We start from the raw sequence: 18,613 nt of genomic DNA on the forward strand, positions 1-18,613 counted from the left end.
GGCCCAACAATTGGCCATAAGTTTCAGTATCTGCTTTGATAGTCTGCAGGGCTTTCAGAGTCTTTTCAGAGGCCCTCTGTGGCAAGTTCCTAACCTGTTTCCTGTTTTCTTCTTCTTCTAATGTCCATCTTCATTGCCTTTCTGGATGGGGATTGAGCATTTTAGCCAGAGTCTTCCCTCATGATTAGTTTTTTTAGGTGTACAGATTTTAGTGGGTTTATCCTATATTATATTTCCATATGAGTGAGTATATACCATGTGTGTCTTTCTGCTTCTGGGATAGCTCACTCAGGATGATCCTTTCCAGTTTCCACCATTTACCTGCAAATTTCATGATTTCCTTGTTTTTCATTACGGAGTAATATTCCATTGTGTAGATGTACAATTTCTGTATCCATTCTTGAGTTGAGTAGCATCTTGGTTGTTTCCATCTTCTGGATATTACAAATAAAACTGCTACAAACATGGTTGAGCAAATGTCCTTATTGTGCACTTGAGCCTCTTTTGTACATATGCCTAGGAGTGGTATAGCTGGATCTTGAGGAAGTGCTATTCCTAGTTGTTCAGAGTCAATTTTAATGCATAGTATCTTATGAAATATTTTATAAGATACCAATATTCTTTAAACTTAAATACATACATATATCTATAAAACCCCTGTAAAATATTGCATAAACTGAGGACTAACTTTCGTGGTACCAGAATAGAAGATACAATGCAAGTTTCCAAAGGAGGGGAGAAAACAGCAGTTCTCTCTAGCAAAGCCCCCATGAACCACAACAATGACCAACATAGCACGAGAACTTTAAGAGTATAGTAATGCCATGCATACATTCATGGTAAACAATAGCTCTCTAATTAGTTTTAAACCCATTCAGCAAGTGGGAAATCATTTCTAGTACTGGAAACTTAGATAACTACTCAATGCTAGTGAAGTCATGGATCATCTACAATACCACTTTAAAAGTAACATAACCCTAATGGAATCCTACTCAGCTATTACAAACAATAAAATGGTGAAATTTGCAGGAAAATGGACGGAACTAGAAAAGATCATCCTGAGTGAGGTTTTCCAGGGGCAAAAAGACATGAATGATTTATACTCACTTGTAAGTGGGTATTGGCCATACTATGAAGGATAAACATACTAAAATCTGTACAACTACAGAAGGTAACCCACAAAGAGGACCCTAGGGAAGATGCTGAACCCTCATTCAGAAGGAAAAACAGTATAGACACAGGAAGTGATAGAAGAAATAGAACAGGACTGGAGCCTACCACAGATGTCCTCTAAAAGACTCCACCCAGGAGGGGATCAGAGCAGATACAGATACGTGCAGCCAAACTTTGGACAGTGCACAGGAAGTCTTATGGAATATATAAAAAGACCCAGAGGTGACACGAGCCACACAAGGAGACCAACAAAGCCAAAAAAACAAACAAACAAACAAACAAAAAAACAAACAAAAACCCCAGCAGGGCTCAGGGAGGACTCCAGAAACTGATGCATCAACCAAAGACCATACATAGAGAGGACCTGTTCAGATGTAAGCCAAAGACAACTCAGTCTCCATGCGGGCTCCTTGGTAAGAGGAGAAGAGACGGTCTCTGGCATAAACTTGGTTGCCTGCTCCTTGATCACTTCTCCGTGGTGGGGCAACTTAGCCAAACCACAGAGAAAGAGGAAAATAAAAGTCTTTTCAAAACTTTTATTTTTCTCATTTTAAATATAACATAGTATAGAGTCACACATAGTGATACACAGCTTTAATTCCAGCACTTAGGAGGCCAACCTAGGCAGATGTCTGTGTGTTCAAGGCCAGCATGGTTTACAAAGTAAATTCTGTGACAACCAAGGCTATTATACAAAGAACTCCTGTCTCAAAGACCCCTCCCTCAAAAGAAAAAGACTTTTACATTCTGTTAATGCTGTTGTGGTTTGACATTAAACAATGCTGAATATACAATAAAGTGAGAGCTCATGTGTTTGTATTTAGGACAGTATTTCAACTAAATGAAACAACCAATTAGTAACTACAAATCATTCTACCACATTCTTTTTTTTTTCTACAACATTCTTATTGTGAGAGTTGGTGCCAGGAAAAAAAAATTCAGAGAAGAGGGGAGTAGGATGGAAGAAGGGAGGAAATTTAGGGGAAGCCAAATGGAAAAAGAGGTCAGAGTGTTTTGTGTATTATTGGAAAAGATGTAAAGATGTGATATGCCTATGGAAACATGCCTGGTGGTTCATCATGTAATTAATGTGAACATTCCACATGTCCTGGCAGCTCCACCTCTAGTGTGTACCGGATTAATTAATACCAGAATCACATATTTTAAATATCATCTTTACTCACAATAGGCAAATGATAGAACCAAACTGGGTAGCCATCAACAGATAAGCATCGGTCAACATGGATGATCTATGTGGGCATTAAAATAAATGAAACCAGCAACGCAGAGAATGCATGCTGTATAGTTCCAAGCATGTGTGGTATTTATCAGAGTCAAGTTCATAGATACAGAAGTGGGACACCGTTTATCAGACAGTGGATCTGGGGAGGCATCGTGCAGTATGTGCATGGCTTCTTTTGGATGTTTAAATGTCCTGGAGACAGTGAATACAGCAACACAACTCGGTGAACACATTTGCTGACAACAAACTGTCTACTCTCAAATGTTCATGTGATCAATCTCTGTGCAGGGTATTTTAAATTGAGATATTAAGAAAGTAATAAAACACAATGACAATGAAATAAAAAAAATATGTAGGTTCTTAATAATTACCTCTGAGTGAGCGTGAGATGAATTTAACTTAAGTCCTTAAGACAAAATTAAAGTATCTATTTCTGACAAGGATGAGGCTAATCTTATGAGCAAACTCTTAGAATTGTGCCCTAAACTAGTACATATTTTAATCATTTGTTTGAACTCATAATGACTCTAGTGTTATATGTGATGATTGGAAAACTGATATCATTTACAGGAAGGAGAGCTGACTGGACAGGGGATCTTCCCAGCTCATGTTCCTTAGATAAATGACATTGGACATAGTGTCTAAGTCACAGCTGATGATAGTACTCATTTTTCTGATGTTTGAAGGAGTGGAATTAAAATTTGCACTAATTTGCAATTGACAGAGCATGGCAAAGGGATCTATAATAGATAAATATAGTCTAGGAGTAAGAGACTTTTGTATACATGACCTACACTTAAATATTTACATGAATTTTTAAGTCTAATGCCTTTTGTTTTACACTTTACATCATATATATAATATTATATATACTTATAATATATTTATAAATCAATGAAAACATTAATATTTTGCAGTGAGTAGTATTACTCTCTAATGGATAGATTTCATTTTATGTATTCTAATCTTAATACAAACCTCTTCAGAAGTGCTGCAAGGACTTTGGTATTGCTTACAAACAAACTCCACTAGGTGGCGGAATGACGCCATACCTTCAATCAGCAAGCCACACTGTACTGTTTTAAGAACAGACATCCCCAGTATACAATTTCCCATCCAATCTCATGGGAGCCACTCTAATTAAACTCAGTGGGCCACACATGAAAAGAAACATACGAGGGTAGGGGGGGCTTGTTGAGAAGAATGAGTTCAGTGGGAGAATGATGGAAGACAGAAGATGGAAATGAGTGACAGTGACTAAAACCCATTATATGCTGTACAAAACTGTCAAGGGATGAAAAATAAAAAGGCAAATGTGTTTATGTTTACGCATTCACATGGAGAAGAATGGAGAGCAGCTGTAAACAGACATTTGTGTAAAGGCAAGAATAGTTAAGTAACTATATATAATATATGCTTGAAGGGTGCCTGGGGAGAGGTAAGAAAAGTACGTGTTTTACTATATGCCATTTATACTGATAGATTAATATGCATGTGTTGATCATTTTCTTAAAATTGGTAAATATTTTAAACATATCAATGACAACTGAATAAAAGGAAAACTAAACCAAACGCCATTGGAAAAAAAAAAAAAGAACAGACATATAGTGAATAAAGTATAATTAATAATAAAAAGAACATACGTATAGACCACAGCATCATTTATGTTTTCATTATAGCTTGATTATCCATTCCACTGCTATCTCAATTAATGGATGATAAACAAATCTTCAGGGGAATAAAAGACATGACTGGATTCAAATATTCATATACATCATTTTTTTCCTACCTTTGTTTATTTTGACTAGATATATTTTGAGTCCTTGTAACTTAAAACTATTACTACTTTTAAGAAGAAAAGATATAGTTGCCTATACTTGCTAAATTTCATGTCAGTATAAAACACATCAGTGTACTATACACATGAGCAATCCCTCAAAAAAGATTCCCTCAAGGTAAACAAACAAACAAACAAAAACACTTCAAATAGCAGAGGTCTCTAAAAGTATTTTAGTCCTAGTAGAGAAAATATGCATAATTTTTAAAGTTCTTTCAGGTTAATCACTAAGATGAATGAGATAACAATTTCTACATATCTTTTAAAAAATTCGAGTTATGAATGGCCTTTAAAAATACAGAATACTGAAGGAATCCAAGATAGCAGCACACGCCATATCTGAAGGACACAGGATCTGAAACTCCGAAATTGGTGAGTGGAGGGGCAGCTGAAGCCAGAACATCTACACTGAGGCTTCATGAGCAAGAGGGGACAACCCTTGAGCTGAGACCATTTGGATTCAGGTCACCCATGGAGTTCTTCAGGGACTGAGAATGGTGAATATTCAATCCCTCTGCACTTCCCCTTGCCCAAAACACAAGCCTCAGTGCTGAGTGACTGAGACAGCAGAGGGAGACCTCCCAGGTCTGCAGTGGCGGTGAGCAGCAGTATGGGCCTCCCAGGTCTGCAGTGGCGGTGAGCAGCAGTATGGGCCTCCCAGTGGACAGCTGTACCTGCCTCCCAGGTCTGCTGCAGCAGTGGGCTTCTGTACAGGTCTCCCAGATTTCCAGGTGGTTGTATGGGCCTCTGAGGGCCTCCCAGCTGGCAGCTGTACAGGCCCCCCAGGTCTGCTGAGGCAACGGGGTAATGGCTAGCCCTAGCAGGAACATCCATGCTCTTTGACTGAGTCTGCAAAGGTGGCTAACAGAAGTATGGGTTTCCCTGCCCAGGAGACAAATAGTGGTCACAAATGAGCTGGTGGATATCCTACACCCTCATTTGCCCGTGGGCTCAAATCTGAGAGAAGAGAACAGGGGGAACCCCTATGTTATCTGATTAGGCCTGTTATCAAGTGAGTGTGCCTTCAAGTGAGTGCATGCAGAGCCCCAGATCCAGGGTCCCTCTATGCTAGCAGCCAGACATCAGATCCCTCCCACCCACACCCACACTGTGGGCAACATAGGGATCATTGGGATACCATTCTCAACACTGAAGCCCCTGTTCTGTGGGTCACCCAGTGGAGTCCAGGCAAACAATTCCTGGAGGTGGACAGATCTGAATACCAGGAGGAGAGTACATCAGGCCAGTAGGCCACTGATGTATTCAGGGCACCTTCACATGCACATTGCTCCAGCAAACAGCACCAGCAGCTATACCCACCTGTGCTTAAGCCCCACCCATCCAGGCATCTACATGCTCTAGCACCCTTTCCTTCAAGGCTCCCTGCCAAACATAGGCTCTCGATTTCAATTATGTGCCTGTAGCCTATCTCCCTTAGCTATAGCTGAAACACCAATGTTAACTTTCAAACCAGTGGACCTCTCTCATCTTCCTGAAGAATACTCCAGACACCAGAGATAGATGGACCAGTCTAAAGTACAGATACAGTAAGAAATATAAAATGGCTAGAGGTTGGTATAAGAACACACCCAGCAAAAATCAGGACATCACGGCTTTACCAGCAAACCCCAAAATCAGTGGATAATTTAATTCATCAGAAACACAGTAAAATGATTCTAAAGTTATGCTTATCCAGTTACTAGAGGCACATAAAGAGAAAATGAACAAAGCTCTCAAAGAAATGCGGGTAAATACAACCAAACAAATAGAGGCACAAGTAGAGGCACAAGTAGTGGCATATATAGAAAAAATGACAATATAAATAAATAAATAAATAAATAAATAAATAAATAAATAAATAAATAGATAGATAGATAAATAAATAAATAAATAAATAAATAAATAAATAAATAGATAAATAAATAGGCCATCATGGAAAGACATTGAATCCACATTCAAACAGATGAAGGAAATGGTTCAAGCCATGCAAACAGAATTAAAATCAATGAAGAAAACACTGGAACTGAAGAACTTAAAGAAAAGATCAGAAAACACAAAAGTAAGCATCACCAACAGAGTACACGAGATGGAAGAGAAAATATCAGATACTGAAAGTACAATGGAAAAAAATCAATACATCTCTCAAAGAAAAAGTAAAAGTGGATAAGTTTCAAACACAAAACATCCAAGAAATCAAGGACATTTTGAAAAGACAAACCCTAAGAATATTAAGAATAGATAAAAAAGAATTTTCTAGGCTCCAAGGAACAGAAAATATTTTCAAGTAAATCATAGAAGAAAATTGTCCTAACTTAAAGAAAGATGTTCTTAATATACAGGAGGCCTATAGACTACCAAATAGACTAGACCAGAAAAGAAACTCCTCATGTCACATAATGGTCAAAATACTAAATCTACAGAACAAAGAAAAATATTAAAAATATCAAGGAAAAAAAAAGGCCAAGTAGCATATAAAGGAAGATCTATCAGAATCACACCAGACTTCTCATCAGAACTATGAAAGCCAGAAGGACCTGGGCAGATGTCATGCAGACCCTAAGAGACTACAGATGCCAACCCAGACTACTATACCCTGCAAAGCTTTCAATCAACATAGATGGAGAAAACAAAATATTTCTTGACAAAACTAAACTTAAACAATATCTACACAGCAAGCCAGCCCTACAAAAGATACTAAAAGGAAAACTATCCAGCAAAATCAACTACACCCAAGAAAACACAAGATATAGAGTCACAACAAAAAATTAAAAGAAAACAAGCATTGAAACACAGTCAACTCCACACTAAAAGGAACTAACATTCATTGGTCATTATTATTTATCAACATCAACAGACTCAACTCCCCAATGAAAAGACACAGACTAACAGAATGGTTGCAGAAATAGGATCCAACATTCTACTGCATCCAAGAAGCACACCTCTGCAACAAAGATAAACACTACTTCAGAGTAAAAGTGTTTAAAAATGTTTTTCAAGCAAATGGAACCAGAAAACAAGCTGGGGCAGCTATCCTGGGAGATCTTTCCATCTTCTGATATCTCCTTCTAATTCTTTCTTCAGAGACTTGAAATTTTTTTTCATACAAGTCTTTGACTTGCTTGGTTAGGGTTACTCCAAGGTACTTTATGTCATTTGTGGCTATTTCTGGTGTTGTTCCCCTAATTTCTTTCTTAGCCCTTTTGTCTTCTGTATAAGGAGGGCTACTGATTTTTTTTTTTTTTTTTTGAGTTAATTTTGTATCCGGCCACTTTGCTGAAGGTGTTTATCAGCTGGTAGAGTTTTTGGGGTCACTCACGTATGCTATCATCATCTGCAAATAGTGATAATTTGACTTCTTCCTGACCAATCTGTATCCCTTTGATCTCCTTCAACTGTCTTATTGCTCTAACAAGGATTTCCAGAACTATGTTGAAGAGATATGGAGAGAGTGGGCAGCCTTGTCTTGTCCCTGATTTTAGTGGGATTGCTTTAAATTTCTCTCCATTTAGTTTGATGTTGGCTATAGGCTTGCTGTATATTCCCTTTACTATGTTTAGATATGTGTCTTGTATCCCTGATCTCTCCAAAACTTTAAACATGAATGAATGTTGGATTTTGTCAAATGCTTTTTCAGCATCTAGGGAGATTATCATGGTTTTTTTTTTTTCTTTCAGTTTGTTAATATGGTATTGAGTAGTTTTGCATCAATGTTCATAAGAGAGATTCGCCTGAAATTCTCTTTCTTTGTTGGGTCTTTGTGAGGTACCTACATGGGTTCCATTGTAATAGGAACAGGGACTGTCTCTTACATGAACTGATTGGCCTGCTCTTTAATTACCTCCCCTGGGGGGGGGGGAGGGAGAAGCAGCATTGCCAGGCCACAGAAGAAGATAATGCAGCCACTCCTGATGAGACCTAATTGTCTAGGATCAGAAGGAAGGAAAAGAAGACCTCCCCAATCAGTGGACTTGGGGAGAGGTATGCATGGAGAGGGTGAAGGAAGGGAGGGATTTGGATGTGAGGAGGGAGAGAACCACAGGGGGGATACAAAGTGAATAAAGTGTAATTAACAAAGAATTTTAAAAAAAGAAAGAAAACAATTCAAAGAATCAATGAGACCAAGAGTTGGTTCTTTGAGGAAATCAACAAGATAAACAAATCCTTAGCCAAACTAACTAAAACGCAGAGAGAAACTATCCACATCACCATACTCAGAAAGAAAAAGAAGAACATAACAAAAGACACTGAGAAAATCATTAGGTCCTACTACAAAAAAATTATATGACACAAAACTTGAAAATCTAAATGAAATGGATAATTTTCTTGATGGATTCCATTTACCAAACTTAAATCAAGATCAGATAAATGCATAAAACAGTCCTATATAACTGAAGGAAATATAAGAAACCATCAAAAGTCTCCCTTCCAGAGTCAGAAGGTTTCAGCACAGAATTCTACCCTGCTATGAACATGATTGAGCATATCTACATGTTGACATATTTTAGATCTATGCCTAGGAGTGGTATAGCTGGATCTTGAGGTAGTGCGATTCCTGATTGTCTGAGAAAGTGCCAACTTGATTTCCAAAGTGGTTATATAAGTTTACATTCCCACTAGCAGTGGAGGAGGGCTCCACTTTTTGCACATCCTCTCCAGCAAGTGTTGTCACTTGAGTTTTTGATCTAGGCCATTCTGATGGGAGTAAGGTGAAATCTCAGCGTTATTTTCATTTAATTTCCCTGATGACTAAGGACTTAGAGCATTTCTTTAAGTGTTTCTCTCCCATTCTATATTCCTCTACAGAGAATACTTTGTTTAGCTCTGTTCCCCATTTTTTAAATTGGATTACTTGATTTGTTGCTTTTTTAAAAAATACTGGTTTCTCCATGTTAAATTCTGAAAAATTATAATACGTAAATATACCCAAGTCAGCAATTTAGTGTTTTTATAGTGCAGGGCAACAGTTCAGCTTAGCTTCCCCCTCTCCCTGTACAATTGAGATACTACCTTCTGTGTTGCTGTAGCTGCAGGAGATAAACACACTTCTCCGAACAAGATTTCAGTAGAAAATTCTGAGGTGCCTAAGATGATATGCTTTTTCCAGTATGTATTATAGTTGCAAGTCTCAGCTTTCTGTAGTCACAGCCAGTCCTGAAGACACCTGATAAAACAGGGTCAGATGAAAGGAGAGGAGGTCCTCCCCAATCCGTGGACTTGGAAAGGGGCAGGGAGGAGATGAGGAAGGAAGGGAGGGTTTGGGGGGGAGTGAGGGAGCAGGACACAGCTGGGATACAGAGTTAATAAAATGTAACTAATAATAAAAATAAAATAAAATAAATCCCATTCTGTACAGGGCTACCAGACTCTCAACATTGCTTTCTACTCATTTTTGTTTGAAGCTGATCCCTTCCTCGTGATTTGTTGTTTTTTGACTTCTTGAGTTCTTTAGATATTCTGGATATTAGACCTCTGTCAGATATAAGTTTGGTGAAGATCCTTTCCCAGTCTGTAGGCTGTCATTTTGTTCTGACAACAGTGTCCTTTTTCTTTACAGAAGCTTTTCAGTTTCATGAGGTCCGATTCATTGATTATTGCTCTTATAGCTTGTGCTGTTGGTGTTCTGTTCAGGAAATTGTCTCCTGTGCCAATGAGTTCTAGGCTCTTCCCCACTTTTTCTTTTAACAGATTTAGTGTGTCTGGTTTTATGTTGAGGTCTTTGATCCACTTAGACTTTAGTTTTGTACAGGGTTATAAATATGGATCTATTTTCATTTTTCTACAGGTAGACATGTAGTTGGACCAGCACCATTTGTTGAAGATGCTGTCTTTTTTCATTGAGTGGTTTTGGCTTCTTTATAAAAAATCAAGTATTTATAGGTGTGTGGGTTTATTTCTGGGTCTTCTATTCGATTCCATTGATCCACTTTTCTGTTTCTATGCCAATACCATGCAGTTTTTATTACTATTGCTCTATAGTACAGCTTGAGATCAGGGATGGAGATACCTCCAGATGATCTGTTGTACAGGATCATTTTGGCAATTTTGAGTTATTTGTTTTTCCAATATTAAGTTGAGAATTGTTCTTTCAAGGTCTGTAAAGAATTGTGTTGGTATTTTGATGGGAATTACAATGAATCTGTAGATTGCTTTTGGCAAGATGACCATTTTCACTATGTTAATTGAACCAATCCCTAAGCATGAGAGATATTTCTATCTTCTGATATCTTCTACAATTTCCTTCTTCAGAGACTTGAAGTTTTTTTTCAAACAGGTCATTCACTTGCTTGGTTAGAGTCACACCAAGGTACTTTATGTTATTAGTGGCTATTGTGAAAAGTGGTGTTTCCCTAATTTCTTTCTCAGCCCTTTTGTCTTTGTTATACAGGAGGGCTTCTGATTTTTTTAACTTAATTTTGTACCCAGCCACTTTGCTGAAGATGTTTATCAGCTGAAGGAGTTCCCTGGTTGAATTTTGGGAGTCACTCATATATACTAACATATCATCTGCAAATAGTGATACCTTGACTTCTTCCTTTTCGATTTCTATACCCTTGAAATCCTTTAGTTGTCTTATTGCTCTAGGTAGGACTTCAAGGACTATGCTTAAGAGTTACCTAGAGAGTGTGCAGCTTCACCTTGTCCCTGATTTCAGTGGGATTGATTTAAGTTTCTCTCCATTGAGTTTGATGTTGGCTATAAGTTTGCTGTATATTGTCTTTACTATGGTTAGCTAAGTGCCTTGTATCCCTGATCTCTCTAAGACTTTAAACATGAATTGTTGTTGGAGTTTTTCAAATGCTTTTGGAGGGAACTTAGGAGATAATCATATGGTTTTTCTCCTTCAGTTTGTTTATATGGTGGATTACATTGATGGATTATTGAACCACCCCTGCATGCCTGGGATGAAGCCTATTTGGTCATGGTGGATGATATCATTTATGTGTTCTTGGATTAAGATTGCAAGTATTTTATTGAGTATTTTTGCATCAATGTTCATAAGAGAGATAGATCTGAAATTATCTTTCTTTGTTGTGTCTTTGTGAGGTTTAGGTACCAAGGTGACTGCGGCTTTATAGAAGGAGTTTGGTGGTGTTCCGTCTGTTTCTATTTTGTGGGGTAATTTGAGGAATATTTGTGTTAGTTCTTCTTTGAATGTCTGCTAGAATTCTGCACTGAAACCCTCTCTCCCTGGGTCTTTTTTTCGGGGGGGGTAGGGGGACTTAATGACAGCTTCTATTTCCTTAGTGGATATAGGAGCATTTAATTGATTTACCAGGTCTTGATTTTTAAGTAGAATTTTATCAAGAAAATTGTCCACTTCATTTAGATTTTCAAATTTCATGGCGTATAGTCTTTTGTAGTAAGACCTAATGATTGTTTGGATTTCCTCAGTGTCTGTCATTTTGTCTCCCTTTTTATTTCTGATTTTGTTGATTTGGATAGTGTCTCTCTGCCTTTTAGTTAGTTTGGCTAAGGGTTTGTCTATCTTGTTGATTTTCTCAAAGAACCAGCTCTTAGTTTCATTGATTCTTTGAATTGTTTTATTTGTTTCTAATTTATTGATTTCAGCCCTGAGTTTGATTATTTCCAGCTGCCTACTCCTCTTGGGTATGTCTGTTTTCTTTTTTTCTAAGGCTTTCAGGTGAGGCTTTAAGTTGCTTTTATGAGATGTTTCAAAATTCTCCTTGAAGGCACTTAGTGCTATGAACTTTCCTCTTAACACTGCTTTCATTGTGTCCAGTAAGTTTGGGTATGTTGTGTCTTCATTTTCATTGAATTCTAGGAAGACTTTAATTTCGTTCTTTAATCCTTCCCTGACCCAGCTGTCATTGAGTACCGAGTTGTTCAGTTTCCATGCATGTGTAGGCTCTTTTGCTATTGCTGTTGTTGAGGTCCAGCTTGAGTCCATGGTGGTCAGATAGGATACAAGGGATTATTACAATCTTCTTGTATCTGTTGAGGCGTGCTTTGTAACCAACTCTATGGTTTATTTCGGAGAAGGTTCCATGAGGTGCTGAGAATAAGTTAAATTCTTTTGTGTTTGTGTGAAAGGTTCTGTAGATGTCTGTTATGTTCATTTTTGTCATGATCTCTGTTAGAGTCATTGTTTCTTTGTTTAATTTCTGTTTTGTTGACCTGTCTTTTGTTGAGAGTGGGGTGTTGAAGTCTCCCATTATTAATGTGTTGGGACCTATGTGTGGTTTCAGTTTTATTAATGTTTATTTTGTAAATGTGAGTGCCCTTGTATTTGGGGCATAGATGTTCAGGATTGTGATGTCTTCCTGGTGTAATTTTCTTTTGATGAATATGAAATGTCTTTCCCCATCTCTTTTGCTTAATTTTGGTTGAAAGTCTATTTTATTAGATATTAGAATGGCTACTCCTGTTTGCTTCTTGGATCCATTTGCTTGGAAATCTGTCTTCTAGCCCTTTAATCTTAGGTAATGTCTATCTTTGTGCCTTGGGTGTGATTTTTTGTATGCAACAGGTTTTTGGGTCTTGTTTACACATCCATTCTGTTAGTCTGTGTCTTTTTTATTGGAGAATTGAGTCCATTGATGTTGACAGAGATTAACGACCAGTGGCTGTTTGATCCTTTGATTTTTGATGTTGGCTGTGGTAGTGTGATTGTGTGCTTGGCTACTTTTAGTTTTGCTGTAGTGAGGTTATTTATTTCCTGTGTATTCCTCAAAGTAGTTAGTTTTCTTCAGTTGTATTTTTCCTTCTAGTAAACTCTGTAATGCTGCATTTGTGTATAGGTATTGTTGAAATTTGTTTTTGTCATTGAATATTTGTTTCCTCCATCTATGATGACTTAGAGTTTTTCTGGGTATAGTAGCCTGGGCTGACCTCTGTGTTCTCTTAGGATCTGCATGATATTCAACAAGGCCCTTCTGGCTTTCATAGTCTCTGTTGAGTAGTCAGGTGTGATTCTGATGTGTTTGCCATTATATGTTATTTTGGTCTTTTTTCATTGCAGTTTTTAGTATTTTTTTCTTTTATCTATATTTGATTATAATATGGCAGGAGGATTTTCTTTTCTGGTCTAATTTAGTAGCTGTTCTGTAGGCCGCTTGTATGCTTATAGTCTTCTCCTTTATGTTGGGGAAATTTTATTCTATGATTTTGTTGGAAATATTTCCTGGGCCTTGGAGATGGAAATCTTTTTCCTCTATTCTTATTACTCTTAGGTTTTGTCTTTTTATGTTGTCTTGGATATCTTGGATGTTTTGTGTCAGAAATTTTTTAGATTTAGTATTTTCTTTGACGGATGCATCAGTTTCTTCCATTGTATCTTCTACACCTGAGATTCTTTCTTCCATCTCTTGTAGTCTATTGGTTTTGCTTACCTCTGTAGGTTCCTGTTTTCTTTCCTAAGTTCTTCCTCTGCACTATTTCCTCCATTTGTGTTTTCTTTAATTTTTCCAGTTCTATCTTCAGATTTTGAACCATTTTGTTGATTTCCTTCACCTGTCTAACTGTATTTTCCTGCACTGAGAGTAAACCAGAGCTGGTAGTTCATTTTCAAAAGAAAATTAAAGAATTGTGGTAACTTTCTTGTGGTATGACATAGTAGACCAATTGGTTGACTGTGATGCTGAGGTTATAGTGGTGATGCATTGCAACTGAATATCTTTCATCTCTATACTATTATCCAAAAAGAAATAGTTCAAATTAGAGTCATTCAATAATATATATTTTTTAATTTTTTATTTTAATTTTTATAAATTACTCTTTATTGACATTGTATCTCCCCATAAACCCTTCCCTTCTCCCCTCCCAATCCACCTTCCCTCTCCCTTCTCCACACATGCCTCTTTCCCCAAGTCCACTGATAAGGGAGGTCTTCCTCTCCTTCCTTCTGATACTAGTCTATCAGATCTCATCAGGAGTGGCTGCATTGTCATCTTCTGTGGCCTGGTAAGGCTGCTCCCCCCTTAGGGGTATGTGATCAAAGAGAAGGCCAATCAGTTCATGTCAGAGGCAGTCCCTGTTCCCATTACTATGGAACCCACTTGGACACTGAATTGCCATGAGCTATGTCTGTTCAGGGGTTCTAGGTTATCTCCATGCATGGTACTTGGTTGGAGTATGAGTCTCAGGAAAGATCCCTGTGATCAGATTTTTGGTTCTGTTGCTCTCTTTGTAGAGCTCCTGTCCTCTCCAGATCTTACCATTTCCCACTTCTTTCATAAGATGATCATATAAGCACATATGGCTCTTACCCTGAGAACAAAGGACATGCAATCTGATCATATTTATGTATTTGAAAGTTATCTATCTCGATGTGCTGTCTTGAGGAGCAAATATTAGAATCAGGGAATGCTATGATCAAAGTAAGGAATTTATCTACAAAGTAATTACAATTGCCCAGGTGAGACATGATGTTGATTTCTAACAACCTGAAAAAGAATTAAGAGTAATAGCATTTGAAATATGTGTTGAAGATAAAGTCAACAAGGTAATAACTTTTAAATAAGAGATAGACGAACACAACATAGGAAAAGGAATTTCATTGGCTTTCAGTTTGACACATATAATTAATTCAGAGGAGCAGGTAGTAAGTGGCACATATGTGGCTGCATGTTAGTTAACTAATGAGATTAACTTTGTATTCTTACACTGTAACTTTTTCAAAACATACAAATCATGTTGATGTATTTACATTTTATTATGTGATCTCATCAGTAATTATCAACAGTAGTGAGTTCATATATTTTACCATCAAAGTCAAGTTTTGACCTTAAAGTCAAGTGTATTGGGAGAAATTGAGGTTTTCAGCAGTGAACTGATGTGTTTAATGAATCAACCTAATGTGAATTAATTCAGTGGATATACGGAACATAGAAAAAAGTAAAAATGATATTAATAAAAGACTTATGATAATTTTAGTGTGGAATATTAGCATAGTTTCATCTATGTAATTGAATGTAAAATGTTATTTTTTAATTAAAATTTTTATTTTTTAACATTAATTACATTTTATTTGTATCCCATCTATAGCCCCCTCCCTCATTCTCTTCCAATCCCATCCTTCCTCCCTCATTTCCTCCCATGCCCCTCTCTAAGTCCACTGATAGGAAGGTCCACAGATAGGGATACAAGACCTATAAGATAGGATAAACATACTAAAATCTGTACAACTAAAGAAGCTAACCAAGAAGGAGGACCCTTCGTAAGATGATCAAGCCTTACTTAGAAAGACAAATGGGATGGACATTGGAAGAAGAAGAAAACAAGAAACAAGACAGAACAGGAGCCTCTGAAAGACTCTCACCTAGCAGTGTATCAAAGCAGATGCTGAGACTCATAACAAAATTTGGGCAGTGTGCAGGAATCATATGAAATAAGAGGGAGTTAGTAAGTCCTGGGGAGGAAAGGCTCCACACAGAGAGCAACATAACCAAAATATCTGAGCACAGGGGTCTTTTCTGAGACTAATATTCCAACCAAGGTCCATTCATGGATATAATGTAGAACCCCTGCTCAGATGTAGCCCATGGCAGTTCAGTATCCAAGTGTGTTCCCTAGTAAGGGGAACTGGGACTGTCTTTGACATGAACTCAGTGGCTGGTTCTTTGACAACCCCCCCCCCCACACACACACACACTGAGGTAGGAGTAGCCTTGCCAGGCCACAGAGGAGGACATTGCAGACAGTCCTGAGGAGACCTGATAACCTAGGATCAGATGGAAGGGGAGGAGGACATCCCCTATCAGTAAAATGTCATTATTAGAAAGGAAATATATCTTACTGAAATGTAGAATAAATATAAGAATATATAAAGATATTTTAATGCCAACTTTCTAAAACTATCCAGAAGTCCATGAAACATTTTACTTTTAATTATACTGGATATCTTTTTTTGATGTTTATGTTGTACTTTGATTTAAGGATTTAAAAATAAATCCTTGAATAGGGCTTTGCCACCTTGACCTTCATCACTGGCACAGACGAACGTGCACTGCTGTTTCTGCCTTGTTCCTTTCGTGCTTGTTTCAAATCAACCCTTCCTAGTTTGCCTGCAGTGTTCTTTTTTTTTTTTTGAATTTTATTTTTTTCTTATCAGTTACATTTTATTAACTCTGTATCCCAGCCGTGTCCCGATCCCTCTTTCCCTCCCAGTCCCTCCCTCCCTCCCTCATCTCCACCGTGCCCCTTGCCAAGTCCACTGATAGGGGGGACCTCCTCCCCATTCATCTGATCCTGTTTTATCAGGTATCTTCAGGACTGGCTGCAAAGCTCTCCTCTGTGGCCTAACAGGACTGCTCCTCCCTTGGGGGGTGGGGAGGCCAAAGAGCCAGTCATTGAGTTCCTGTTAGAAATAGTCCTTGTTCCCCTCACTATGGGAAACCAATTGGTTACTGAGCTACCACAGGCTACATCTGAGCAGAGATTCTAGGTTATATTCATACATGGTCCTTGGTTGCATGTCAGTCTCAGAAAAGACCCTGTGCCCAGATATATTTGGTCCTTGTGGAGCTCCTATCCTTTCCTCATCAGACTAACTCCCTTTCTTTCTTATGATTCCCTGCACTCTGCCAAAGGTTTGGTCATAAGTCTTTGCTTTGAAAACACTGCTAGTTAGAGTCTTTCAAATGCGCTCAGTAGACTCCTGTCATATGTTCAATGCACATCCCATCTGTCTTTCTAAGTAAGGATTGATCGTCTTCACCCATGTCTGCTCTCTTGATTATGTTTTTTAGTGTATAGAATTCATTATGTTTATCATATCTTATAGGTCTATATAAGTGAGTATATACCGTGTTTGTCTTTCTCCTTCTGGGATATTTCACTCAGGATGATCTTTTCTAGATCCCACCATTTGATGCAAATTTCATGATTTCCTCCTTTTTGATTGCTGAGTAGTATTCCATTGTGTAAAAATACCACAATTTCTGTACCCATTCCTCCGTTGGTGGACATCTGGGTTGTTTCCAGGTTCTGGCTATTACAAATAAAGCTGCTATAAACATGGTTGAGCAAATATCCCTTTTGTGTACTTGAGCAAACTTTGGGTATATACCTAGCAGTGGTATAGCTGGGTCTTGAGGAAGCACTATTCCTAATTGTCTTAGAAAGCACCAGATAGATTTCCAGAGTGGTTCTATCAGTTTACATTCCCACCAGCAGTGGAGAAGGGTTCTGCTTTCTCCACATCCCCTCCAGCATGTGTTTTCACTTGAGTTTTTGATCTTGGCCATTCTGATGGGTGTAAGGTGATATCTCAGGGTCATTTTGATTTGCATTTCCCTGATGGCTAAAGAGGATGAGCATTTCTTTAAGTATTTCTCTGCCATTCGATATTCCTCTGTCGAGAATTCTCTGTTTAGCTCTGTTCCCCATTTTTTAATTGGATTACTTGGTTTGCTGCTTTTCAGCTTCTTTAATTCTTTGTATATACTCGATATTAGTCCTCTGTCAGATAAAGGGTTAGTGAAGATTCTTTCCCAATTTGTAGGCAGGCGTTTTGTTTTGATGACAGTGTCCTTTGCTTTACAAAAGCTTTTCAGTTTCATGAGGTCCCATTTATTGATTGTTGCTCTTAGAGCCTGTGCTGTTGGTGTTCTGTTCAGGAAGTTGTCTCCTGTGCTAATGAGTTCTAGGCTGTTACCCAATTTTTCTAATAACAGATTTAGAGTATCTGGTTTTATGTTGAGGTCTTTGATCCACTTGGACTTTAGTTTTGTGGAGGGTGATAAATATAGATCTATTTTCATTTTTCTGCATGTGGACATCCAGTTGGACCAGCACCATTTGTTGAAGATGCTGTCTTTTTTCCATTGAATGGTTTTGGCTTCTTTGTCAAAAATCGAGCATTCATAGGTGTGTGGGTTTATTTCTGCGTTTTCTATGTGGTTCCATTGATCCTCCTTTCTGTTTTTATGCCAATACCATGCAGTTTTTATTACTATTGCTCTGTAGTACAACTTGAGATCGGGGATAGAGATACCTCCAGATGATCTACTGTCATACAGGATTGTTTTGGAGATTCTGGGTTTTTTGTTTCTCCATATGAAGCTGAAAATCTTTTTTTCAAGGTCTGTAAAGAATTGAGTTGGTATTTTGATGGGAATTGCATTGAATCTGTAGATTGCTTTTGGCAGGATGGCCATTTTCACAATGTTAATCCTACCATTCCATGAGCACGGGAGATCTTTCCATCTTCTGAGATCTTCTTCAATTTCTTTCTTCAGAGACTTGAATTTTTTCTCAAATAGGTCTTTCACTTGCTTGGTTAGTGTCACCCCAAGGTACTTTATGTGGTTAGTGGCTATTGTGAAGGGTGTTGTTTTCCTAATTTCTTTCTTGGCCCTTTTGTCTTTGGTATACAGAAGGGCTTCTGATTTTTTTGAGTT

The 18,613-nt window shown here is 37.8% G+C and overlaps 1 protein-coding gene across 1 annotated transcript in view; it reads right to left on the reverse strand.

Moving 5' to 3' along the window:
• Positions 1-5,157: 5,157 nt before the first annotated feature.
• Positions 5,158-18,613, reverse strand: part of LOC129677771 (olfactory receptor 4C6-like) — a 26,807-nt gene continuing 13,351 nt past the window's right edge. Inside the window, 1 exon segment of the mRNA XM_055608383.1 lies at positions 5,158-5,210. Within this exon segment, the coding sequence (XP_055464358.1) occupies positions 5,158-5,210 (53 nt within the window).

This window comes from Psammomys obesus, unplaced genomic scaffold (genome assembly GCF_907164565.1).
Source record: "Psammomys obesus unplaced genomic scaffold, mPsaObe1.curated_primary_1811, whole genome shotgun sequence".
Classification (NCBI taxonomy): domain Eukaryota; kingdom Metazoa; phylum Chordata; class Mammalia; order Rodentia; family Muridae; genus Psammomys; species Psammomys obesus.